The following is a 25,736-nucleotide window of genomic DNA, read 5'->3' on the forward strand; positions in this document are numbered from 1 at the left end:
ATGGGAACCAATTCTTGGCGTCTCACAGACCCTAACCTTTGGGATTCCCAAGAATCAGGCTGATGGTCGCATGCGTCACCCACGTGAGACTCCCGAGGCTCTCGGCCCCTGCCTCTGGCCAGTTCCTATAGTTCACGGGCTCTGGTTTTCCTGTGGGCCCCTCCCTGCGACCGCTGGCTCCTGCTCTGAGCGTGCCCCACTTGGTCTCCAGCCTTGGAGCTTGGGTCTGATCTGAGTCCTGCTCTCCACATAGGAAGCTGGCCAGACAGGGGTCACAGGAAAACCCTGGAAGGGGCTCCCTCACGAGACCCCTGCTGAAAGGCGCTGGGCACGCCCACCTTTGCTCCCACCCCCACTCTGGGGCTGAGGTTCTGCCCGGCCCCGCTCATGGCTCAGGAGCTGCTGCGGCTCTTGGGAAGCCACAAAGTGGCAGCCTGGCCCAGGGCATCCATGAGGGTGTCTCAAGCACCCTGCGGGTGCTTCTGGGGAAGACTCTGGCACCATCTGCTGTCCAGCCTTGCCCGCCCCTCGCTGGGCACGGCGTGAACTTCCTGCAATTCTGTCATGCACGAAACGCTGAACTCACAGAGCCCAAGAGAGGGAGCCTGGCACGGGGCGGGTGTCCAGGGCGGCATGAGCAGGTGCATGCGTGAATGTGTGAGAGACTTAGGGCCATGGCGGCCCCCTGCCGCGGCAACTCCCTCACGGGCACCGGAACGTGGCTTGCAGGCCGTGGCGCCCCCGTGCCCACCCATGAGCCCTGACGCCCTGCTCTCTCCACTCCCCTCTCCTGGAGGAAGCTGCAGCTCAGGCGGGCAAGCGGCCTGTCTGAGGTCGCACAGCAGGCCAAGCGGCTGAGCCAGGATGTGAATTCGGGTCTTTGGCCTCCAGATGGAGCAAGTAGCCCCGGGGCGGGACGTGGTTGGGCGGTGAGCAGCGCAAGGAGAGCATTGCCCTGGTGCTCCTGCGTGCTGGGCGCCTTCCTGGTTTGCAATCCTGCGAGAGCGAGCAGCCGGGGCACCAGCTCTCATCACCCGGGCCTCTGCGGTGAGCTGAGCGGAGCGGCGCCCCAGCCAGCCCAGCGGGCAGATGGAGCGGGCAGTAGGAGTGGGCAGTGCTCCAGCTGCAGGACTCGGGTGGGCGGGGCTGGGGAAGGCCTTCCCTCTCGCCCCTCCCTCTCTTCCCCAGGCCACTTCACCTCTCACCTCCTCCAGGAAGCCATCCCAGCCCCGCCTGCCCCAGACCCTGCCACAGGGCTCCTGACGGCCCCTGCCCCTCCAAAGTTACGGTTATTTTTGCCTCTACAAGGTGCAGTCTCGGAAGAGAGGCTTTGTCTTGGCATCTTTCCCAGGGCCCAGTGTGGGGCCCGGCACAGGGGAGGCCTTCAGGGAGCACGGGTGGGGGCCGGGGGGCACATCCTCATATGCTCGGAATGAGGGTGGGTGGGGACCGGCATGGGGCACAGTGGTGGAGCCGCTTCTAGGAACACCTGCGTCCCATATCCTGGTGCCGGGTCGGAGCCGTCTCCCTGCCGATTCCGGCTCCTGCGAACGCACGGCCCAGGAGCAAGTGATGACTCCACACTTGGGTCCCTGCCGCCCCTCGGGAGCCCTGGACAGAGTTCCCAGCCCCCCCCCTTCATCCTGGCCCAGACCTGTCTGTTGGGATTTGGGGGGTAAAGCTCCGAGAGACCATCTCTCCCTGTCTCTCTACCTTTCAAATAAATACAATTTTTAAAAAAGAATAAATAATGGGGCCGTCGCAGCGGCGTAGCAGGTAAGGCCGCCGCCTGCAGGGCCAACATCCCATAAGGGTGCCGGTTCCAGTCCCAGCTGCTCCTCTTCCAATCCAGCTCTCTGCTGTGGCTGGGAAAGCAGTAGAAGATGGCCCAAGTCCTTGGGTTTCTGCACCCGCATGGGAGACCTGGAGGAAGCTTCTGGCTCCTGGCTTCAGATCCACGCAGCTCTGGCCATTGCGGCCATCTGGGGAGTAAACCAGTGGATGGAAGACCTCTCTCTCTCTCTCTCTCTCTCTCTCTCTCTCTCTAACTCTGACTTTCAAATAAATAAATAAAATCTTTAAAAAAAATAAAGAATGAAGCAATGAAACTCCCTCCCGTAAATATTTCTCACTCCTATGCTTTCTAAAAATCTCCACTTAGAAACAAAAAACCAAATCTTTCACCTAAAGAGTGGCTGGCAGGCAGAACGACAGAGAGAGAGACAGGCGGAGAGAAAGATCCTCCACCTGCTGGCCCACCCTCCAGGTGGCTGCAACACTGGGGCTGGGCCAGGAGCCGGAAGCCAGAATCCTGCTGGGTCTGCACGTGGGTGGCAGGGCCTCAGACACTCGGGTCCTCTGCTGCTGCTTCCCCCGGTGCATTAGCAGGGAGCTGGATCAGAAGAAGAGCAGCCGGGACTCGAACCAGTGCTCAACAGGGAGCCAGCATTGCAGGCCGTGGCTCAGCCTGCTGCACCACCGCACCGACCCCTCTTGTGGTTCTTCACGCCGTCAATGGCCGGTTTTAACCTTTCCCTTTCCAGTGATTTTCCATGAACTATTCTAGGCAGGCCGCTGCCGCCTGGGAGATGAACAAGCAGTGAGAGGGTGAGTGCTGAGAGCAGGAGAGCCAGGCTGAGGGACAGGGGCTCCACGTCCACCTGGGCGGGAAGAGCAACCGAGATGGAGCGCCCAGGCCCAGAGAGGTGCAGTAACTTGCCAGAGGTCACACAGCATACAGGCGGCAGAGCCCATGGCCATCCTCCCCTTGCTCCTTCATGGCTCCCTATTGCCTTTAAGTTCAAACCCCTCCCGGTACCCATGGGGCCTGTGGGATCTGGCCCTGGCCACCTCTCCAGCCCTGTCTGGAGGACTCTAGTCAGACTGGTCTGTCCGAGTTCTAGAATCCACCAGAATCCTCCTCTAAGATCCTCCCCTCCCACGCCCACTAGCTAATGTTTTCTCCTACTCATCCATTTGGTGCATTCCTCTTGTTCTTTTTTAAATTTTTAAAGAGATGTATCTATTTGAAAGGCAAAGTTACAGAGAGAGAGAGAGAGAGAGAGAGAGAGAGAGAGGTTCCATCTACTGGTTCACTCCCCAAATGGCCGCTATGGCCCAGGCTGAAGCCGAGAGCCAGGGACTCCATCTGGGTCTCCCACATGGGTCCAGGGGCCTGAGGACTTGAGCCATCACTCCTCCGAGTCAATCGAGGTTCTGGGGCCGGGTACTTGGCTTAGTAGTTATCGTGGTGGCCGGGATCCGAGTGCCTGGGCTCCTGGCTGTTGACAACCGATTCCTGCTCCTGCAGACCCTGGAAGGCAGTGCTGATGGCTCAAGCCATTGGGTTCCTGCGTCCACGTGGGAGACGTTGACTGAATTCTAGCTTCAGCCCCCAGCCGTTGCAGGCATTTGGAGAGTGAACCAGCCGACAAGAGTGCTCTGTCTCCTTCTCACTGCTTCGCTCCTCTCAAATAAAAATAAATAAAATAAAAACAGCGCCTGACTCACACTGCCTGGGGGCTGAGTGACTCACTTGTGTGCCGCGTGGATCTGGGCACGAACCTTCATCTCCCCGTGCCTCAGTTTCCCCGTCTGTAAAGCAGGGGCCGTAACAGCAGGACCCACCCCACAGTCTTGGGTGGACGTTCGGAGGATACACATTGGGTGTTGGGGCTTACGGCAGGTGCTCTGTTCCCCTGGAGCTGGGAAAACTTGGCCGGTGCGGCGCCTGGCCCTGGGGCCTCTGTGGACCCCCCACACCCCACACCCAGGAAATGAGGCCAGCGTGGAAGACAAGAGCCCAGCCGCGTGCCTGGGCCGGGGGCTGCTGGAGCTCTCCCGCACCGCCCTAAACTGAGAACCCCCAAGCAGAAGCCCGGAGGGGCCGCGCAGGGAGCCCCGCCCCCGCCCGCGGAGCTGTGAGTGACCGCGTCTGCGCCCTGGTGAGGAGCGGGGGCGCGGCGTGGGCCGCCCGACTCGCCCGCGGCCGCAGCGTCAGCCGCCGCGGAGGTCCGCTCGCCTGCAAACCTTAATTGGGTGCGCGGCGACCACTGATTGATGGGTGCACGGTGGTGAAATATTGTTTAGAAGCCACACGGGAGCAGGTGGGTGACTTCATGTTCCTGGACACGTGTTCCCTAAGTGCCTGGCCTCTCATCTTGAGCAAACTATGCTTATGCGACCTTGTTTATGAATTAATGAGGGCCAGCTAATCTTTCAGAGGACTTCAATTTGCAGTTTGGCTCAAAAGCCCTTCAGCCTTTTCAAAGGAGGACCTGTCTTTCTGGGTTGGGATAACTCCCTAGCTACTTAAAAGCTTTCTGTGTCTTTAAAAGGGGGCGGTCTCCTGTCAAATGGGCCCTAAAGCATAGGCTGAGACCGCGTGAAGTCCCACCCACTTTCTGTGACGTCCAGTGTCCCGGCTTCTGATTGCCCGCTTCCGACGTCAATCGCGGGGCGTGTGTCTTGCTGGGACACAGTGGAGGGCTAGCCTTTGGTTTGCGGAGCGGTCGGGTGTATTCCCCACTCACGCCAGCGCCCTCGAGGGCCCCGCCGCCCGACCCAACGGCGGAGCCGGCCAGCACCTCCCGTGGCTTCCTCCGGCACCGGATCGCTCCTCTCTGGGGCGGAACCTGGCCCGGCGGCTCCGGTCACTATGGTCAGTGGTCGTGGGGGGAAACGCGAAGAGGGAGAGGGATGGGAACACTGTGGGCGGGGTCGCCGCCAGGGCGCATGTGCAATCGCTGGCCGGGGGTCGGGCGCCGGACTCCGTTCCGGGCGCTGTCCCCACGGCTTTCGGGTCCCCGGGAGTGCGGGGAACCCCGGCGGCGTGTTCATCTGTCGCCCGTGCACGTCCCACTAGGGAGAGCCGGCTCGGCCCGCTGCCCCCGCTTCAAGTCCGCCCCAGGTGGCCCCGAGGGTGCCGACCCCAAGGCACCAGGTAGGTGCCCTGGACTGGAGCGGGACCAGGAAGCCCCGGAGTGCGGGACGCCCCCTCTTTGTTAAGCGTCCCAGTGGGCAGCTCACGACCCCACTCACCGACCCGAGGGCTCCGCCATGGAAGACCACCTTCCCCAGCCCCAGGCTCCCCAGCCAGTCCATAAGTGGACCCAGAGGCTGCACTTGTGGCCAGGTCGCCTGTCTCTGTGCGCGGCCAGACGTCCACCCAGGCTCGGACGTCCGCAGGTCTTTGACTTCAGATCCACGCACAGTGAGGCGCATGAGTTGGGGGTCCCGGAACACAGACAAGAAAGACCCCTGATCCAGAGTCCGGTGGAGCAGCGCGGCTCCGGGTACCCTCTGAGCCAGGCCAGACCCTGGGCTGGTATGAGAGTGGAGGAACTGAGACCAGACAGGGAAGGGACTGGTACTTGGACTTGAACTTAAACTCCAAGACCAGTGCTCTTTGTGTTGCGCCGGGGACAGGCATCCTGCAGGGGGCTGGGTGTGAGTGGCTCCCCAAGGCCCTTCACGGAGGGTGGCAGCTGGTGGCCTGGCTTGGGGCCACACAGCTCTGGTTCAGCCGTCTCACCTCTACCCCTTGGAGAGCCAGGAGCTTTACCGTTTTGCACATCCCTTCAATGGGCTGCCATGAGGACCCCGGTTCTCCTGTGAAGTGGGTGTGCACGGGTGCCTGGCCCCGTGGACTTGGTTTCCTCCCCCCCCCCCCCCCCCCATGGCTGGGCAGGAAAATGGGTCAGTGGTGCAGGATGCAGATGGGCTGGGGCTCGGGTCAGTGCATGGTCATGGCCAGGCAGGTTCTGGGTGCCGCGTGGGTGGCGGCCAGGGCACCTGAGCCGGGCTGTCCCTCACAATCCAGCTGGGCTGGGGCATGGCCAGGGGCCCCGGGGCCTCCGGAAGGACCCCTTCCCTGCTTCTGCCTGGGGCCCAAGGGCTTACCTGGCTGTGCTGCTCCTGGAAGGCGACCCGGCATCACTGAGCCGCGAGGGAGGGAGCTGGGGCGGTGACAGCTTTAGTCATGCCGTGGTACCTGGAGGCTGGCCTCTGCCCGCTGGCCACCGCGGGGGACTGAGAGCGGCCTGGGTGCTGGAACTCACCTTCTGCCCTTTGTGCTACGCAGAGGGGTCCCTGGCTCTGCCTCGCACCCAGCCAGACTCTCCCAAGTTAGGGGACAGGTGGGGTCAGAGCACCATACTGCCACCCCTCCGTGGGGACCTGGGTGCCTGCCTCCCAAACAGGGCAGCAGCTTGGGAATTCTGGGGAGCAGGAGATGTGTGAGGAGTCTCTTTGGCTCACAAGGCGCCTACTGTGTGCTGGGCACCATGGGCCACGTGGTTTTGCGTCGACTGGGTTGGCCTGGCGTGGTTGGTGGTGAGTTGGGGTGGGTGTTGGGGACAGATGAGCATGTCCTTGGACAGAGCCCCTGCTTGGCTTTCCTCTTTCAAACTCCCTGTCTTTGACAAGTCAGCGGAGACTGGCTTGGGCAGTCCCTCAGCAGTGGACACAGGGCTGCAGGGCGAGACCTGCGCCTCCGTTTGCTGAGCCCTTCACTCGCTGTGTGGTCAGCGGGGGCTGCAGAGCAGGGGAGAACCTCCGGGACTGCTTCCCCCCCTGCTCCCGGCAGCAGGAGCCCAGGCTCCAGGGTGGGCAGGGCCGTGCTCCCCGCGAAGGCTCCGGGCAGGCACTGTGGGAGCACAGCTCCGTCTCCACTGGGTGTTCCCTGTGTGTGTCCCCTTCTGACCAGGGTGCCAGTCATGTGGGATGAGGGGCCCACCTGCCCCAGGGTGACCTCAGCTCAGGACAGCCGCAGTGACCCCTTCCCAAATAAGATAGCATTCAGAGGTGTCGGGGTGCATCCTGGAGACAGCGTCCACCCCATGATGCGCGAGACACACTGGTTTTCTGATTTATTTTATTTCATTTGAAAGGCAGAAAGAGAGATCTTACATCCACTGGTTCACTCCCCAAATGGCCACGTGGGTGCAGGGGCCCATTGGCAGGGGCTGGTTAGGAAGCAGAGCAGCCGGGATTCGAATCAGGGCACGTGTGGGGTGCGACATGGCAGGTGGTGGCTACGCCTGCTGCACCACAACGCCAGCCTGTCAGACGCGTATTTGGAGGATTGCTGCGTGCCAGGACCTGGGCATCCTGCAGAGAGAGGCCACGGCCCCACCCTGGTGGGGTGACATTCTCATGGAGGAAGCCAGAGTGTGCACCCTCCCTGATGAAAGGTGACAGGGGAGGCGGGAGGGGCAGCTTCAGACAGGATGGTCAGGCACGGCGTCTTGGAGGAGGTGACATCGCCCGAGTCGTGTGAGGGGGCAGGGGAGTAGCCAGCCAGCTGGAACAGCATGTGCCAAGGCCCTGAGGTGGACGTGGGTGGAACAGAATGAGGGCCACGGTGACTGGAACGAGGAGACTGGGGTGGGCCGGGGCCCTCGGGGTCGCGCCTGGGAGGCTGTGCGTCGTCCTAAGTAGAGGAAGCCGTAGGAAGCCACTCCAGGTGTCCTAGCCTGCTCCAAGCTCCTGCCACAGACTGGAAGCTTACCAGAAGTCGAGCGGCTCGCGATTCGGGAGGCTGGGAAGGTGGGTCATCCAACACCCAGGCGCCTGCACCTGTTGAGGGCTCCTGGCCGCATCATAACATCCAAAGGGCGGGGGCGAGCAGGGCAGGGGGCGAGCAGGGCAGGGGGGGAGCAGGGCAGGGGGGGAGCAGGGCAGGGGGCGAGCAGGGCAGGGGGGAAGCAGGGCAGGGGGAGAGCAGGGCAGGGGGCGAGCAGGGCAGGGGGGGAGTAGGGCAGGGGGAGAGCAGGGCAGGGGGCGAGCAGGGCAGGGGGGAGCAGGGCAGGGGGCGAGCAGGGCAGGGGGAGAGCAGGGCAGGGGGGGAGCAGGGCAGGGGGCGAGCAGAGCAGGGGGAGAGCAGGGCAGGGGGCGAGCAGGGCAGGGGGAGAGCGCTCCCCTGCGGCGGCAGCAGGGACGAGGGCGGAACCCTCTTAAAGGCCCCTCGTGCTGTTCCGTGCTATTACAGCTGTTCAGCCTGAACCTGGGAGGGGGCAGACATTCCAGCCACAGCTTCCCACCCTCCGTCCCTAACCACCTGTCCTTCTCACCTGCGAAATACACTCCTCCCATCCCAGTAGCCCAAGCATCCTGCCTCCTCCCAGCACCGGCTCAAAAGCCCCAAGTCTGGTCTCACCCGAGTCAGTTACGGCTGAGACCGAGGCAGGGTTCGCCCCGAGCGAGGCGCAGCCGCTTGCACTGCGAGCCCGTGGAATCGAGCACGCGACGCGCCCACCGAGGACGCCTGGGACAGGCAGAGGACCGACATTTCCATTCCCAATGGCAGAAGTAGGCAGGAAGAAAGGAGTGACTGGCCCCAGGTGCGTCCGGGACCCAGCGAGGTGGGCAGCATTCACGCTGGGCAGGAGCTGGGCCCACGGCCTCGGGCAGCCCCGCTGGGTGGCTTTGCTGGGCTCAGCCCACGTGGGAGCGCTCTTGGGGTGGGGGTGGGGAGGGTCTGGTGCCTGGAGCTCTTCCGGGCTGGGGTTCCACGCTGATGGCTCGACAGTTCTGGGGTCACAGTGGTGGCTCCTCTCCCCTGGCTCCACTGGGTGTTCCCTTCACAGGGACTGGGCAGTGACTCCACCCCGTGGCGAGTTTCTAAGTGGGCCTCCACGCTGTCCACAGCATCTTTCAGAGTTACATGGAGGCGCCGTGGCCCCGGAGCTCTTGCCTTCTGGGAGCCTGCAGAGCGAGCACCTCGCGGTCACTCCCATGCGGCAGCCCAAGCCGCATCCAGGCCCGAGGGGCTCCCTGGGGTGGCCCAGGAGCTGCAGCACTGGAGTGCGGGGAGTGGCCCTGGGCCGCAGGGGCTGAGGTCTGAGAGCCTCCCCCAGGCACCCGACACCTCTGAAACAGCGCTGGCTTCCTTGGCTTGCTCTCGGAACGACTCTTCTCTAGCTTTACACGGCCAGGCTGTGAGTTTCCAAATCCTTCTGCTGTGCTTCCCTTTTGATTACCAGTCCCACCGTGAAGAGACTCTCTCCGCTCCCGTTTTTTTCTCTGTGGCTAAAAGGAGCCACACAGCATCCTCTGCTGGTCCGAGACTTCTGCCTCCAGACAGCGCTTTCGGCCATGCGCCGAGGCGTGGGCGCGGCCCAGCAGAGCTCTCTGCCCTGTGTAACAAGGACGGCCCTTTCTCCGGTGTCCAGTGCCCTGTCCCTCGCTGCCATTGGAGGGCTCCTCAGAGTGGCCTCTGCTGTCCGTAGTTCTGCCAGCATCCCAGCTGGGACCACTCAGGGCCCCTAAAGGCGTTCACTCTCCCCCCAGCTCCCCGCCTCTCCTGGGCCTCACCAGAATCACCCGGAATGCGCCCCTCACAGCAGCAGCACAGGCCTTTCCCAGCCTCTGCCCTGCCCAGTTCCAGTACCGCTCACCTGGTTAGGAGTTTGCTAAGCAGCACCCGCTCCTGGTACAGTGTTATGTCTCGGTCTGGTTGTGCTGCTGCAACAGAATGCCACAGACTAGGAAGTTTGTAATAGCAGTGCGATACACTAGGTTCACAGTTCTGGAGCTGGGAAGTCCAACTTCAGGGTCCCGGGAGATGTTGAGGGCTTCTTGCTGCATCCCACCAAGCAGGCATCCCATGGGAGGGAGAGCAGAGAGGGCGAGAGAGAGCGGGGTGGGGGTGGGGCGTTCCCATGACAACGGCCTTAGTCCATTCCCAGAGGCTGAGCCATCGGGCCCCAAACCCCGGTAAAGCCCCTTCCTTTGAGTACAGTTGCGACGGCAGTTTCATCACGTGGTCGGGAGGGGACGCTCGGGCTGTGGCAGAGGCTTAGGAAGCCTGAGCCTTGGCTGCGCGTGGAGAATGGGTCAGGATTGAGGCAGGAGGCCAGGCAGCGACATGGTGTTGCAGCCACTCTGGAGGGTGATGGTGCTGGCTCAGACTGGACCCAGGAGCAGAGCCGGGGAGGGGAGAGAGACTGGGAGAGGGCTCCCAGGCCTCGGGGGCGAGCCCTGGCTGGATGAGGGGAGGGAGGGGGTCAGGTGGACAGGAGAGGGTTCAGGGACAGGTGAGTTCAGACGCTGCTCAGACACCCCGGGGGCTGCAGTCCTAGGGATAGACCAGGGCCAGAGATGAAGAGGCGGGGCTGAGTGCAGGCGCTGAAGGAGGGGAGCGGGTGACTAGCGGGACGGCAGAGAAGGGGCCTGAGGAGGCTGGCCCCTGCCCGCCAGGATGTCCACCTCCTGCGCCCCATGGCAAGTGGACTTTGCAGATGAGGTTAAGTTAAGGGATGGGGAGAGTAGCCTGAGGTGTCAGGGAGGGGGGATGATGCGGCCACTGGAGTCATTTCCAGGTGGGGGGCGGGGCGTCAGAGCCCGAGGGGGCAGGGCGTCAGAGCCTGTGGGGGGCGGGGCATCAGAGCCTGTGGGGGCGGGGCGTCAGAGCCCGTGGGGGGCGGGGCGTCAGAGCCTGTGGGGGCGGGGCGTCAGAGCCTATGGGGGCGGGGCGTCAGAGCCAGTGGGAGGCCTGCAGGGGGCCTCCAGGCGTGGAGAAGGCAGGGAGGCGGGTCCTACACTAGGGCCTCCCCAGGGCACACGGCGCTGTGTTGTCTTGGCTTAGCCGGGAGCCGGGCTCTCGACTCCGGACCTCCGGCACCATAAGATAATAAGTGTGTGCTATTTGAAGGCTCCGAGCTCCTGCTGATTTGTAACGGCAGCCACGGGAAACTCACGCGGGACAACAGGTCTCCCCTAGATCCGTGGCCTCCAGATGTTTCTGATCACACGCATCCCATCTCTGCAACATGTTCCAGCACTCCAGACACACGCTACATGCCACACCTCATACGTGTATCTCATCTCATACTCCTTGTATGTATCACACACCTTACTCCATACATGTGTTCCGTGCAATGTTCCATACGTGTACTACAGTCCTACCCATATATGTAGTACATGTCACACTCCACATATGCATCACACGTGTATCACATGACAACATATGCGTCACACTCCATGTGGGTATCAGTCTCCATCCGTGTATTACACAGCATATTCTTTTTTTTTAGATTTATTATTTGCAAGTCAGAGTTACACAGTTACGCAGAGAGAGAAGGAGAGGCAGAGAGAGAAAGAGAGGTCCTTTATCCGATGGTTCACTCCCCAGTTGGCTGCAATGGCCGGAGCTGCGCTGATCCAAAGTCAGAGCCAGGAGCTTCTTCCAGGTCTCCCACGCGGGTGCAGGAGCCCAAGGACCCAGGCCATCCTCCAGTGCTTTCCCAGGTCATAGCAGGGAGATGGATTGGAAGTGGAGCAACCAGGTCTCGAACCGGTGCCCATATGGGATGCCAGCGCTGCAGGCCAAGGCACTAACCCACTGCACCACAGCGCCGGCCCCTACACAGCATATTCCATGTGTGTATTACATGTCATATCCCAAGTCAGATTTCTTTTTAAGATTTCTTTTATTTATTTTTATTTATTTATTTTGACAGGCAGAGTGGACAGTGAGAGAGAGAGACAGAGAGAAAGGTCTTCCTTTGCCGTTGGTTCACCCTCCAATGGCCACCGCGGCCCGCGCACTGCGGCCGGTGCACCGCGCTGATCCGATGGCAGGAGCCAGGATCCAGGTGCTTTTCCTGGTCTCCCATGGGGTGCAGGGCCCAAGCACCTGGGCCATCCTCCACTGCACTCCCTGGCCACAGCAGAGAGCTGGCCTGGAAGAGGGGCAACCGGGACAGATTCCGGCGCCCCAACCGGGACTAGAACCCGGTGTGCCGGCGCCGCTAGGCGGAGGATTAGCCTAGTGAGCCGCGGCGCCGGCTAGATTTCTTTTATTTATTGAAAGGCAGAGTTACAGAGAGAGGGAAAGAGAGGTCTTCCATCCGCTGGTTCAGTCCCCAGATGGCCGCAATGGTCAGAGCTGTGAAGATCTGAAACCAGCAGCCAGGAGCTTCATCCAGTCCCACATGGGTGGCAGGGGCCCAAGCACTTGGGCCATCTTCCATTGCTTTCCCAGACATGTTAATAGGGAGCTGGATCAGAAGTGGAGGAGCTGGGACTCGAACCGGTGCTCATATGGAATGCCAGTGTCACAGGCAGTGGCTTAACCTGCTGTGCCACAGTGCCAGCCCCCCACCAAGGCAGATGTTTAAAGACATTTCCTTCCAGCCCCTGTAATAGACCACGTGGAGACCCCAACCCCAGATGAGTAAGGCCGGGACTGGAGCCCTGGTGAACCGCTGGAAGTGACCGGCCCCTGAGAGGACAGGGCGGCCTGGTGCTGACCCCTGCCCTGCTGGAGGGGAGCCTGGAGGCTGCGACCTCCTCTGTGAAGGAGCTGGTAGCCTGAGGCCGGGCTAGTGCCGGGCTGTGCTGCTAGGAGCCGGACCTGCTTAGCGAGGCTGCCTCCCAGCGTGGGTCGGGCTTGCCTGGGCCCCACAGGGAGGCCGAATGCCCCAGAGCCAGAGCTGCAGGTGCAATGCACACAGAGGCCCTGTACAAGGGCACGTGGGGGGGGGGGTCACAGGCAAGGCGTGAGTGTGAGGCCAGCCTGTTGTGAAATGTGTTCCTTGCCTCAACGTGCTAAAAACTTTCCCGGTCGAGGTGCCATCCGTCTGACTTCATTAATTAGTGTCTATTTGCAAACCAGCAATTAAAGAGCTAAATCCTTTCGTGTGGCCCAATGAGGTCGGACAGGACAGTCAGGCACAACCTGCCTGTCTCTTCTTTCTCCATCACTCCCTGGACCTCCGCAGCCACGGTTTAAAAAGCTGACCCCGGTTATGGTCAGCCAGGTCAACCCCCGAGCCTTGTCCCTGGTCTGCGGGTTAATGTTCTAGCCAGTTTTCCATGGCTACCATAAAATTCCTGAGGCTGGGTCACATCGTACACACAGGAGGTCAGGTGGCTCACGGGGCTGGAGGTTTGGGGCGTGGCGCCCACTTGAGCTGGCTCGAGGGAGGACCTGGGGTCAGGTGACATCCCAGGGGCAGGAGCGCGTGCCAAAGAGATTTCATTATCGAGGGAAGCCAGAGCGGCCGGAGGGCCAGATTACTCCTTGGTGGCAGCCGTCCAGCGACACCTAACTCAGGGAGCCAGGAGAGCCACCTACTCCTTCCAAGGGCAGTGCCCCCAGTGGCCTAAGGACCTCCTACTAGCACCCCCAAAGGTCCACCACCCGTCGATCCTGGGGGATGGCTCGGACAACAGCTCGTGAGTGGAGGGTGGGCCGAGCTCTGTGTGTCTCTCGTGCTGCCCTGCTGTGTTGGCAGCAGCAGGGCGAGGACCTCCTCGAGCTGCGGATGATCCTGGGGTGTGCAAACCTGCTTGTGCCCCAGGTGCCCTGATTCGGCACACCGGGGACTAGAAGGGGCTCTGGAGCTAACTCGCGGCACCGCCACCCGGGAGCCTACGCAGTGTGGAGTGAGGACAGGGAGACCCCACAGCATCTCCAGGAAGATGTGTGTAGACCTAATGCCCGCAGGTGCAACTCTGGGCTTGAAAAGACAGACACAGGCATGAGTGTTGTGGCGTGGGAGCCAGCAGCCCATATAAGCGCTTGTTCGAGTCCCAGCCTCTCTGCTTCTGATCCAGCTCCCTGCTAATGCACCTGGGAAGGTGGCAGAAGACAGCTCAGGTCCTTGGGCCCCTGCCACCGAGGTGGGAGATCTGGATGGAGTTTCAGGTTCCTGGTTTTGTCCAAGAGTGAACCAGTGGATAGAAGATGTCCTGCCCCGTCCCCCTGTTGCTCCACCTTTTATATAAATTAAAGAGTAAATGTGAAGTTCCTAGAGATGGCAGAGCGGAGTGGTGGATGCCGGAGACCAGGACAGGGTACAGGGGTGGGGCTTGGCGTGCCCGTGCAGAAGTCGAGGGAGCTCTGGAGAGGGGCGGCGGTGACAGTCACCCTGATGTGGAGGGACTGGTTGGCGCCGGACCACACACCCTCAGCTGGCTGAAATGGCGCCTCTCGTGTTACGGATGCTTTACCATACAATTTAAACTCATCTTTATTTCCGTTTCTCCACCATGAGCTCTGAGAGACAGGCAGCTGTTCTGCAGTACAACCCGTGGCTCCGAAAGACCCCAGCCGTCATTTCAAATCACTGAGTGCAAAAACCACACAGACAAGCCCTCCGGGAGGCCAGGGAGGAGCTTCTGCAATGATGTGGGCCAGGGGCGCGCTGGGGGTGCAGCAGGTGCACCTGCTGTTTGCCTGCATCTCCCGTTTGTCACCTTGCCGTCCGCCCGGGGCACAGCCACCACGGAGTTCTGAAGCTCTGGGATCCCGCGGATATTCACCGTGTGAGCGCAGAGTTGACCGAACGCCGGTGGTCGTTTTGTTCTGTGCTGATGTCACACTTCCATGATGTAGAACAGCTCAGAGCCGGTGACTCACTATCAGCTTGCTCTAACACTGAGGTCAATAAAGCTAGATTTGTGTAAGCTTAAAAAAAAAAGGGGGGGGATGCAGGGGCTGGCGTTGTGGCCCAGTGGGTTAGTCAACCACCTGTGATGCTGTCCCATATGAGCACTGGTTCAAGTCCTGGCTGCTCCACTTCTGATCCAGCTCCCTGCTAATGCGCCTGGGAAAGCAGCAGAGGACGGCCCGAGTCCTTGGGCCCCTGCACCCATGTGGGAGACCCGGAAGAAGCTCCTGGCTCCTGGCTTTGGTTCAGCTCAGCTCTGGCCATTGCGGCAAATGCATTTGGGGAGTGAACCAGCGGATGGAAGACCTCTCTCTCTCTGCCTTTCCAAAAAAAAAGCAGCGAATGAAACTGGAATGATTGAGGTTCGTGTCCGAGGTCTGTGCACTCCTCAAGAGGGAGGGGCGAGGAGGCGGCAGCCCAGAGCGACCGCAGAGCTGCCACACGGTTGGAAGGTGTGAAGTGAAGGCCGTGGGGCCAGAATAACTCGCTCCTGACGTGGGTGATGTGGACCCTAGTGCGACCCCAGCCTCTGTCTGAGGGGGCTGGGACCCCGAGCATTTTCTACCACGGCAGCGCTGGCAGGCAGAGTCCTGAGTCCGGAGCGACCACTGCCAACCCCCGGGGACTCCCAGCCGTGGAGCTGCCGGATCCGGGTCACCAAGGGCTGCGAAACTCCAGCCGGACCAGGCCGGCATACAGTGAAGATCCCAGGAATGAGGTGGTCTCCAGTTGGCGCTGTGGACGTCCTTTATTTTAACGCCTGTTTTTCCCGCTTTGGTGGGCAGGCTGTGCTGTGATGCTGCAGAGGAAGCGTGCAGCCTTGCCTGGTGACGTCAGAGACACGGTGCTCACCGTGACCGTCCGCAGAACCGGAACTGGAGCCGTTCGTCTGTCCCTGGGCTATGCGGGCAACCCAGAGGAGAATTCCGGAGTTGGCCGGCTTTTGGCTTTGAGCTTTAGTTCCTTTCTTGCTGTTTAACGAAGGCCTGGCAGATCCGCCCGTGGGGAGGCGACCGGGCCCTCTTCACTTGCCCTCGCAGCCCCCCCTGCGCTGCTCACTGGGGACGAGGGCCCACCAGGCGGTGGCTCCGGGCCTGTGACCGACCCTGCAGACAGAGGGGCCGCGCGGGGGCCGAGGTCTCCTGTGGAAGAGACTTGACCCAGTGCTGTTGAATGCAAACCCGAAGGCTGGCTCCGGGAGACTGCGCGAGTTAGGACAGCGTCAGGGATCCGGCGTGGGGAAGGGGCGGGGCCAGGGTGTGAGCTCTGGCAATGATAAGGCTGTAGGATACAGGAAAGCAGTAGACGAACCCCAAAACCTGGATGCTGCCCCCGATGGCGGACCTCTCATTTTTTGGGAGGATGTTAGTCTTTCTGGGGGTGGAGGACTGCCTGGCGGGTGAGGTTTACCAGTTGTCCTGTAACGTTTCCCTGCAGGACCTGTAACCAGAGATGGATGCATTTCTTTTCAGTTTCCCCGTTACCCATACCTTGACGGTCGTCAGGCCGTGTTTCCTGACGTGCATCAGCATTCGTCGGGTGTGCTCGGGGTACGTCCCACCCCGCCTCTGGTTAAGAGGAAAGCCTCATCGTGGTGTGCAGGAAACACGTTTGGCAGAGTGGTAGCTCTCGTCAGAGCGTGTTCAGTGTCTGGGTGGCAGTGTGCAAAATGTTTTTATAGTAAATGATCTGATGTTTGTGTTCAGGCATCGGCAAAAAAAAAGAAAAAGGAAAAAAACCTAGCACACGTCTGGTGTCCCCCGTAGGTTGTCCCCAGCGCCCTGGCTGTGGCGGGCGCCTCTCAGACACTGGGCCCCCGAGCTGGGGTCTTCAGCCGGGAGCTGGGGCAGAGCTGTGCTGTCCTCCTGTCTGGGGAGGCCTGAGAGTGAGGAGGCCCTGACTGCCCGGCACAGAACACTCCCCGGGGGTCGGCAGTGGTCGGCTCCGGACCCAGGACTCTGCCTGCCCAGCGCTGCTACGGTAGAGCCAGCCAGATCTGTGCTAAATCACTTCCTGCACAGGGCTCCAGGTATAACAATGCGTACCTCACAAGGTGGTTGTGGGAAGTAGCTGAGATAATGGGGGTAGGCAAGCCTCTGCTCAGAGCTCGCATGCAGTAGGTACACAGTAATGGCACCTGTTATTAATTCACACCTCTTGGGCTCAGAGTAGCAACAAATTATCAGACCATCCTCCACGTGTTGGCTTTCAACCTCATTGTCACAGAGTGGCTGCTGTAAAGTAGACATCGCATCTGCCTTAAAGGCAGGAAGAAGGAGGGAGAAATATGACGTGCCTTCCATGCTATTTCCTGTAGGAAGTTTCTCCCCAACAAGGCTGAGGGGGCACATTTGGGTGCCCCAGAAAGGGAGAGGACAGGTAAAATGTGAGTTCAAGCCCAAGTCTGACTCAGGTCGGATAGGGAGGCCAGAGAGGCTTCATGGAGGAGGTGACTTTTGTTCATTCACTTAACGTCTCATCCCCTCCTCTGGGCCAGGCCCTGTGGTCAGGGGCACAAAGGGGACGCAGCGAGCCCCAGTGACACTAAGTGTCCATCAATGGATGTAAAACGAGATTTTCACTTCCAGGCCAGTGAACACCAGGCTTTGTTGCATAAACGTGGCCTCTGGGTGTGCGTGGGAGCCAGGGTACTTACGTAAACCCTAGACTTCCCGTGGCTTCAGCACCGGTTCTTACAGGGCTTGCAAGGCAGCAGGGAGCCCGGTGCCTCTTCTGCTTGTCTGAGCCCAGCTGGCAGGCAAGTGGGGAGCTGGCCACACAGAGAGGCTGCCCACACTCCCGCTGGCCTTGAAGCTTCCTCCGGCCCTCGCCCTGCCGGCCTGGAGAGACCCTGACTCCCGGAGGCTTCTCTGGGCTGGAATTGACCCCGAGTCAGCGCCTGGCTGCAGTACCAACTCTTACCAGTAGGCGGTGTGTGACGCTGGCCTCCATGGCCTTTCTGCTCTGTGCCCTCCCAGCTCTGAAACTCGCCCGGCAGCCCCAGACCTCCTCTGTGTGCCGGTGCCACGTGGTGTGGCCTCCTCTGGTGGCCTCTGCATCTCATCACTTTTTCCTCTAGACAGGGCAGGGAGCTGGAGGTTCTTACCTCTGTTTCCCCAGCGTGGGTCATAGAGCCTGGCGTGGGCTGAATGGTCAGGAGTTGTTGCACGAATAAAAGGATGGGTGGATGTATGTATGTGTGTATGTATGGATGGATGGGTGGGTGGATGGGAGGATGGGAGGATGGATGGGAGGATGGATGGGTGGGTGGATAGATGGATGGATGGATGGGTGGGTGGATGGATGGGTGGATGGGTGGATGGATGGATGGATGGGTGGGTGGATGGGTGGATGGGTGGATGGATGGGTAGATGGATGGATGGGTGGATGGATGGGAAGATGGATGGGTGGGTGGATGGATGGATGGGTGGATAGATGGATGGATGGGTGGGAGGATGGATGGATGGATGGATGGGTGGATGGATGGATGGATGGTTGGGTGGGTGGATGGGAGGATGGGAGGATGGCTGGATGGATGGGTGGGTGGATGGGTGGATGGATGGGTGGGTGGGTGGATGGATGGATGGGTGGATGGATGGATGGATGGGTGGGAGGATAGATGGGTGGATGGGTGGGTGGGTGGGAGGATGGATGGGAGGATGGATGGGTGAATGGATGGGTGGGTGGGAGGATGGATACATGGGTGGGTGGATATATGGACAGAAAGCATGGAGGACACAAAGGAGCTTGACTTACTGCAGCATGAAGATTGTTGGGTTTGCGTATTCTAGTCTATAAAATGAACCAGTTTGTGAGCTACAAGGTGAGTTTCCTTGTGACCACGGGTGCCGCTCTGTGAAGGTGCCACCCTGACTGTCCCCATCCCGGGTGTGTGACAGTCCATGCCAGGCAGGCATCCGCGATGCTAGGGACCTGGTGACGCGTGCCCGTCGTGGGCAGGTGTCGTTTCTGTTGGTTGGAGCCAGCAGCCGGGGGCCAGCGCTCAGTGCACCCCGTCGGTTGCTTTAGAGTTCATCACAGCGCTTCGTGTGCCCTGTCTTTCAGAGTGAAACATCGTTCAACCTCATATCCGAAAAATGCGACATCCTCTCCATTCTCCGGGACCATCCTGAAAACAGGATTTACCAGAGGAAAATCCAGGTGAGGGGGAGCGGAGGGGAGAGAATCCCAAAGCAAACCGAGGCTGGGAGCAAGCAGGGCGCTGCGCTTTGGAGGCGGAAGGCTGAGCGTTTGCACCAGGCGCCCGGGACGTTAAAGGCACAGGTCGATGTTGGCCTTGGCAGGAAGTCCGGTCACTGTCAGAAAGTAAGAAAGCGGCTTCCGAGAGCTTAGCTCCCTCCCACGCGTTCCCTACGCGCGCCGCGTCTCGAACGTGACTCCGTGAGGTCAGAACTTTTGTTATCCCCATTGTACCACTGGGGAAACTGAGGCATAGAAGTCGAACAAGGGGCATTCAGGAGCCCGGGCAGTCTGATCTCAGAAGCCATAGGTGCGGCCAGTGTCCCAGGGGCCCTAGAGGGAAGGCACACCTGCTGTCCCAGGGGCCCTAGAGGGAAGGCACACCTGCTGCCCCGGCGGAAGGGGGTGGTCGCTGGGAGACCTGTGGGGCGGCCCTGCCTCGGCCTGCGGGTGCACGTGCTCTGGTGCCGGCGGAAGAGCTGCCCCAGCCCCTTAGGACCCCCCAGGTTCCTCTCGGACAGGCAGCACTGGCCTGCGGGCGCACGGGTCTGGGCAGCGGCTGCGGTGGCCGAGTTCAGCCCCAGGGAGCATTTTGTAGACTAGAATACGCAAACCTAACAATCTTCATGCTGTAGTAAGTCAAGCTCCTTTGTGTCCTCCATCCTTCCTGTCTGTCCATCCACCCACCCATGTATCCATCTTCCCATCCATTCCCCCACCCACCCAGCACTGCCGGCTGGCACGTGGGCTCTCCCTTTCCCGGGGGTCCTCCTTGGAGAAGAGATGAGGACAGGGTCTCCGGCGAGCACCACCTGCCCCCACCGCGGGCCAGCGCCAGCTCTGAGCCTCCTCATGGCTTCAGTGCCAGCGGGGACTGCCTGACTGCTGGAGAACCCCGCTCTGTGCTGTCCAGACCCTCACTGTAGCCCCACAGGCAGAAAGGGGGACTGCAGGCCACTTCAGAGGGAGGGGCAGCGTGAGGAGGCCAGGCCTGGTGGGAGCCTTTGGAGGGCTGCCCGGGATGCTGTGCCCAGGATGCCCGTGTGCCCAGGGTGCCTGAGTGCCCAGGGTGCCCGGTTTGCCCAGGGTGCCCATGTACCCAGGGTGCCTGTGTGCTCAGGGTGCCTGTGTGCTCAGGGTGCCCATGTTCTCAGGGTGCCTGTGTGCTCAGGGTGCCCGTGTACCCAGGATGCCCATGTTCCCAGGGTGCCCGAGTGTCCAGGGTGCCGTGTGCCCAGGGTGCCGTGTGCCCAGGGTGCCTGTGTGCTCAGGGTGCCCGTGTACCCAGGATGCCCATGTTCCCAGGGTACCTGTGTACCCAGGGTGCCCGAGTGCCCAGTGTGGCATGTACCCAGGGTGCCCATGTACCCAGGATGCCCGAGTGCCCAGGGTGCCATGTGCCCAGGGTGCCGTGTGCCCAGGGTGCCTGTGTACCCAGGATGCCCGTGTTCCCAGGGTGCCCGTGTACCCAGGGTGCCCGAGTGCACAGGGTGCCCGTGTGCCCAGTTGCTGCGATGTCCCTGTGTCCTTCTCCCCCAGGAACTCAGCAAACGGTTCACGGCGATCCGCAAGACCAAAGGGGATGGCAACTGCTTCTACCGGGCCTTGGGCTACTCCTACCTGGAGTCCCTGCTGGGCAAGGGCAGGGAGATCCTCAGGTGAGTGGGGCCGGTCCTCGAGGCTGTGTTCTCTGCTGGGGTTACCCAGGCGGTGAGCTGGAGGGCTTCCCGGCAGGAGTGTCTGATGTTAGGGAAGCCCAGCTGCCCACCCTGGTGGAGCTGGGGGCAGAATCACGACCTCCCAGGCCCTCTGCACCCCCCCAGCTTCACGCAGAGTCTGGGTCGACACAGGCGAGATGCACCGCGCCTGCCTGGCGCTTGCTGACTCACTCCAAAGACAACACAGCAAGCAAAAAGGCTTCCCCTGCTGTTTGGAGTAATTCCTGCCCTCCCAGGTGCTGAGTGCGTGTAACCCAGCCGGGCTGGATCTGAGGGTAACGGCACAGAAGGCGGCTCTGTCTGGAGCCTTCGTCCCATGGAGGCAATTTTTTAAAAGAGAGTTTTATTTATGTGTTTATTTGAAAGACATAGTAACAGAGAGAGAGAGAGGTCTTACATCTGCAGGTTCACTCCCTAAATGGCCGCAATGGCCAGAGCTGAGCTGATCCGAAGCCAGGAGCCAGGAGCTTCCTCCGGGTTTCCCACATGGGTGCAGGGCCCAAGGACTTCTGTCATCTTCCACTGCTTTCCCAGGTCATAGCAGAGAGCTGGATCGGAAGTGGAGCAGCTGGGACTGGCGCCCATATGGGATGCCGGCGCTGCAGGCAGAGGCTTAACCTTTTACGCCACAGCGCCAGCCCCTGGCAAAACTTCTTAAAGATGTAACAGTGGCTGGGCTCTCCCAGTGGACACAGCAGAGCCGGCACACCCTAAGTGTGGGCAGGGGGAGCGGCAGGTGTGGACAGGTGATGCACGAATGGGGAGTGGCTGCGGGGGTGAGGCTGGTGCACGGGTGGGGGCCCTCCCTGGACCTCTTTGGAAACGGCCGTGTCCTGACGCTGACGTGGTATGGAGAAGCAGGCTGCGTCGGCCTCTCCAGAGGTCCCAGTCGGAGACGGTGATGAGAAGGCAGGGACCATGGGGCCAGGAAGGCGGCATGGATCAAGGGACATGTCTGGGGGAGGAGAGAGTGAGGGGTGATGGCCTCAAGTCCTCATCTGTGACATGGGGTGGCCAGCCACCTCCAGGGGTCCCTCCTGGGAGGGAGACAGAGCGGTCAGCACAGCCCCCGTCCTGTTGGTGACAAAGTCCTACTGAGTGTGAGCCACAGCGCCTCCCCGTGGCCCCCATGAGCATCGGTCTCCTGTCCTTTAGGTTCAAGGAACGTGTCCTGCAGACCCCAAATGACCTGCTGGCTGCTGGCTTTGAGGAGCACAAGTTCCGGAACTTCTTCAACGCCGTGAGTTGGCCTGGGCCCGCTGGCAGTGCAGAGGGAGCAGGCCCTGGCCAGAGGCCCTCAGCTGCCTCCCTCTCCCCACTGACTTCCTGTCCGGTTAGTGGCAGGGCGTCCTGCCCCAGACACCAGTGGAGGGAGACCCAGCCGCTGGCCCCGGCTGTGCCTCCGGGCTGAGGTCCCGAGCCCGGTCCCTGGGCTTCAGCGGAGTCTCAGGCTGATTCGGAGGGGGCCGGGGTGGGTCTTGCCCGCCCTCGCCCCGGCTGATGGCGGCTGGGCGCAGTTCCACAGCGTGGTGGAGCTGGTGGAGAAAGACGGCTCCGTGTCCAGCCTGCTGAAGGTGTTCAACGACCAGGGCACCTCGGACCGCATCGTGCAGTTCCTGCGCCTGCTCACGTCCGCCTTCATCAGGAACCGCGCCGACTTCTTCCGCCACTTCATTGACGACGAGATGGACATCAAAGATTTCTGCACTCACGTAGGTGCTCGCGCCGCAGGCCTGGGGGACGCGGCCCCTGGCCCTGGGCCCTGCTCGGGGCTCTGTCTCTTACGGACTTCATCCCCCCGCGGGTCCCTAACCATGGATGTGGGTATCACGGCTGCGGGTCAGGCTCCACCAGGGCAGACAGCACGCTCCCGACGCTCGGCCCTCTCCAGGCCTCAGGCGGCCCCGCTGAAAATGAAGGGCTTGGGCTGGCCCTTCGTGGACTGGTTTTCAAAACTGCTCGGCAGCAGCCCGAGCCTGTGTCTTTGTGTAGCTGGGTGGGGCCGTCTGGGCCACGGGCTGCACCAGGCCTGCAGAATCTGTTCTGCCGAGGCAACGGCGGGAGAAGCTTGAAATCCAGTGAGCTGTCACCGGCTGTAGTTGGTCATTTTGTATGAGTGGCCCGAGAAGGGTGTTGCAAAATATCCAAATAGTCCTTGGCAGGAAAAAAAAAAAAAAAAAGAGGCTTTCCTTTCTTATTCCTATTTATCTGAAAGAGTCGCCAGTATTTAAAGACTGGACAATCACCCTTCAGCATCTGGACTCGCCCACCATCCACCCGCCCACCCCCTACTCATCCCCTGGCCCACTCACCGGCCTGGCTTCTAGAAGCAGTGAGCTTGGAATCTCACAGGGTCCCTGTTAGCCCTGAGAGTCTTGGAAAAACCCCTTGCTCCCTTTTAGAGTCTCCAAGGTTAGTGACCCCTTCTCAGGCACCAGTAGAGGGTCTGTCTGCAATTAAGAGAGCCAGGTGCAAGTCTTGCATTTCTGGCGATTTCCAGCTGTGCTGCCTGCTCTGCGTGCACCTGTGTTTCCGCCCTGAGATGACGATGTCGGCTCAGCTGCCTCCTGGGCTGTGGGGAGGCAGCTTCCCAGCGCAGAGGCTGCGACCGTGACCTGGGGGCCAGGGTCGAGCTCACGGGCCATCCGCCAGGTCTCCCTCCTGAGCTGGCTTGTCTGTTCACTTTGGCCTTACAGGAAGTGGAGCCCATGGCCATGGAGTGTGACCACATCCAGATCACAGCCCTGTCCCAGGCGCTGAACATCGCCCTGCAGGTGGAGTACGTGGACGAGATGGACACGGCCCTGAACCACCACGTGTTCCCCGAGGCTGCCGCCCCCTCCGTTTACCTGCTCTATAAAACATCCCACTACAACATCCTTTACGCAGCCGATAAACATTGATTATTTAGGCCATGCAGTGGCACCTGCCACCTAACGGGACTGCATTCTGTGTGGAACATTCCGGCTTTTCAATTTGTTTAAGCGATTTAGACTGTAGCAAGAAAACGTACAGCCTTTTGGCAGAGCCACGGGGACGGAGGCCTACCCGCTGCGGACAGTGGTACTTGGTGCTGTTTTTAGTATTTATTTTGACGGAGGATCCAATGCCTTCTTACCGTGGACCAGGAAGCCAGGGCCCCTGGCTACACACCCCAGCTCCCTGTGACACCCTGGACAGGTCACCCGCCCTCTGGGCACCTGTTTCTTCCTCAGGAGGCTCCTGCCAGAACTGACCTCCTAGGGCATACAACCAAGGATCTCTGGTTTCTGCTCCCCAGGGGCAGGGTCCGTGCATAGGGGAGAAAAGGCTCGGGGGCCACCGTCTGGCTTCAGGCGACCACCAGGTCGACAGGGAGAGTTGCCGGGCTGGCCCTGGTGGACGGCTGACCCGAGTGCGGCCTGTTGAGGTCAGCTTCGTTAGGAGAGCTTCCTCGTAGTTCCACACGCTTATGACGGGCGTGTTTCCCCACCGTCTCTTAAGCTTTTATGCCAAAGTTCAGAAAGGGGTCTTGAGCATGAAGTTCAAGTTGCTGGGGTCCCCACTTCCTTTCTCAGGGCTGGAACTGCCTAGACAAAGGCTGGAGCAAGAGGAGGGGCTGGCCCCGGACGCCGCAGCTCTCCAACAAATCCTGAAAGTAGAGTCCGGGTGCTCAGCTGGGTGCAGCACCCGCAGCCGCTCACGCAGCCGAACTGAGCGGAGCTGCGCAGAGCGGACGTTGGCAGGCTGTCCTGTGTGACTTCTTTCCCCCTTCTGCCGCCTTCGTGGGCTGGCAAGAGGTTAGCCAGGAAAGAACAGACGAGCTCTGGGGATCGGCAGAGGGGGCCATGCCCGTGGCGGAGCCCTCCTGAGGGCCCTGGCCACGCCCCTGAGGTGACCTCCTCATCTTGCTGCCTCAGGCCTCTGTCCTGTGCTGGCGGGCGAGATGGCAGTAGTGGGGGCCCGCGCTGGCTGGCAAGTCCAGGGTGCGAGCTGCCTCTGGGCTGCTTCCTGGACTGACCACCTTCTCGCAGGTTTCATCCTGCAGGCATTTACTGGAATTATTGGTGCTGTGAGTCCACTGGCAGCCGGCCTGTGGACGGACCCCAGGGTCTGGCAGACTCAGATCCCTGTCACCCTGTGTCACCCTGCCTTCCTGAAAACCAGTAGCCGTCTTAGATGCGAGGGTGCTCTACTCCAGCAGGGGCCTGGCTCCCACACGGCCCTTGGCTCGAACTCTCCCGTTCCCCCAGCGACGTGTAGCTGAGCCTCACCTCTGACTCTGCCCGTGGCCCACCCTGCCTGGGTCGGAGTGCTGCGGCCCCCGACAGGCGCCTTGGAGGAGTGGGGGCCCGTGTCCTGTGTCCTTGCCAGACCAGCCTCAGAGCACCATTTCCCGTCTGAAGGGGGTGCACGTCCAGGTGCCCGCCCGAGGCCCTGGGCTCTGCCGAGGGCTCGCTAGTGCTCCTCCGGGCGGCTCTGCAGCCACAGGAGCGGCAGTGCCGCCACCTCTCAGCACTGCGTGGTGGCCGGTGCTCCCCAAAGCATAGCTCGTGTTTGGGCAGACCGACGGACACGCTTTCTCTGGGGCTTCTCCTGGGCTGTGCTTCCGGGCCAGAGCCCGCCCCCACTCCGATGCTGGCAGGGGTTCCCTCCAGTTTGGGGCCAGGATGCCAGGCCCTGGCCGAGGCAGGTTACGCTCCTCTCGGTCTGCTCTCCTTTCACTGAACCTTCGCCCTGGTCCCCTCCACATCTGCACTGCTGTACCCCGAAGCACAGCTCTGTCGGGAGAGGACGGGACTAGGGGACTGGATGAACGCAGTCACCCCCAGTGCCCCGCTGGTGCTCGCTCTCCTCTTCGCTCTCTGTCCTCGCGCGCAGAGCCCTCGCTTTCCAGACCAAAAGCTGGAAGCCAACTTCCTGTAAGAGCCTGTCTTTATGGCTTTTTTCCCCAAAGGAATGTAAACCAACAGAGAGCACTGGCCTTGCTTATGACTGGGTTCCTATTTTAAGCACAAAAAAAGGGGGCTCTGGAGCCAGACCAGCCAGGTTCAAATCTCCAGCTTTGCCACTTCCTCTGTGTGACCTTGGCCAAGTCACTTGAACTCGCTGAGCCCCAGTCCCACACCTGTGAAATGGAGACAGTACCTCCACATCCCAGAATTAAGGGTGAAAGTTGAGCCACGTTGCAGTGCCTCTGGGGCTTCCCAGACAGTGGGGCTGCCAGGGAGACCACAGACGAGTCCAAGAAGCAAACACGTTGCCACCTGAGCAGGAACGGGGCACGATGGGGCTGTGGTTGTGCCGGGTCTGGGCCTGTGGGACGTGGGCCGAACCCTACAGCCGCCTTGTGCAGCTGGTGAAACATTTTCCTAGCATTAAAATGATTTCCGTAACAACTTTTGTACTGACTTTAAAAAAAAAAAGATTTATGTATTGG

The 25,736-nt window shown here is 60.9% G+C and overlaps 1 protein-coding gene across 3 annotated transcripts; it reads left to right on the forward strand.

The window, feature by feature from the left end:
- The first annotated feature begins 4,446 nt into the window (after nucleotides 1–4,446).
- On the forward strand, nucleotides 4,447–25,695 carry OTUB2 (OTU deubiquitinase, ubiquitin aldehyde binding 2). 3 transcript variants are annotated; one of them, XM_008251288.5, is made up of 6 exons: nucleotides 4,447–4,660; nucleotides 18,465–18,560; nucleotides 20,139–20,257; nucleotides 21,473–21,557; nucleotides 21,835–22,029; nucleotides 23,014–25,695. In XM_008251288.5, exons 1-6 carry the CDS (start codon nucleotides 4,658–4,660, stop codon nucleotides 23,218–23,220), a joined length of 705 nt encoding a protein of 234 aa, XP_008249510.1. In that variant the 5' UTR covers nucleotides 4,447–4,657; the 3' UTR covers nucleotides 23,221–25,695. The 3 variants fall into 3 exon arrangements, with proteins under 3 accessions (XP_008249510.1, XP_089178857.1, XP_089178858.1); XM_089322731.1 differs by lacking the exon at nucleotides 4,447–4,660 and adding an exon at nucleotides 18,090–18,222; XM_089322732.1 differs by lacking the exon at nucleotides 4,447–4,660 and adding an exon at nucleotides 18,090–18,222 and having other exon boundaries at nucleotides 21,907–22,029.
- Nucleotides 25,696–25,736: the final 41 nt, after the last annotated feature.

Source organism: Oryctolagus cuniculus, chromosome 20 (assembly GCF_051225735.1).
Source record: "Oryctolagus cuniculus isolate XC-2025 breed Fujian yellow rabbit chromosome 20, ASM5122573v1, whole genome shotgun sequence".
Lineage (NCBI taxonomy): Eukaryota > Metazoa > Chordata > Mammalia > Lagomorpha > Leporidae > Oryctolagus > Oryctolagus cuniculus.

Bases quoted from the DNA above. Each gene is read 5' to 3' on its own strand.
- OTUB2 (XM_089322731.1), top strand. From the start codon at position 18,199: ATGAACCAGTTTGTGAGCTACAAG. The intron at 20,258-21,472 runs GTGAGTGGGGCC...CCTGTCCTTTAG, and splicing joins AAGGGCAGGGAGATCCTCAG to GTTCAAGGAACGTGTCCTGC. The intron at 21,558-21,834 runs GTGAGTTGGCCT...GGCTGGGCGCAG, and splicing joins TCCGGAACTTCTTCAACGCC to TTCCACAGCGTGGTGGAGCT.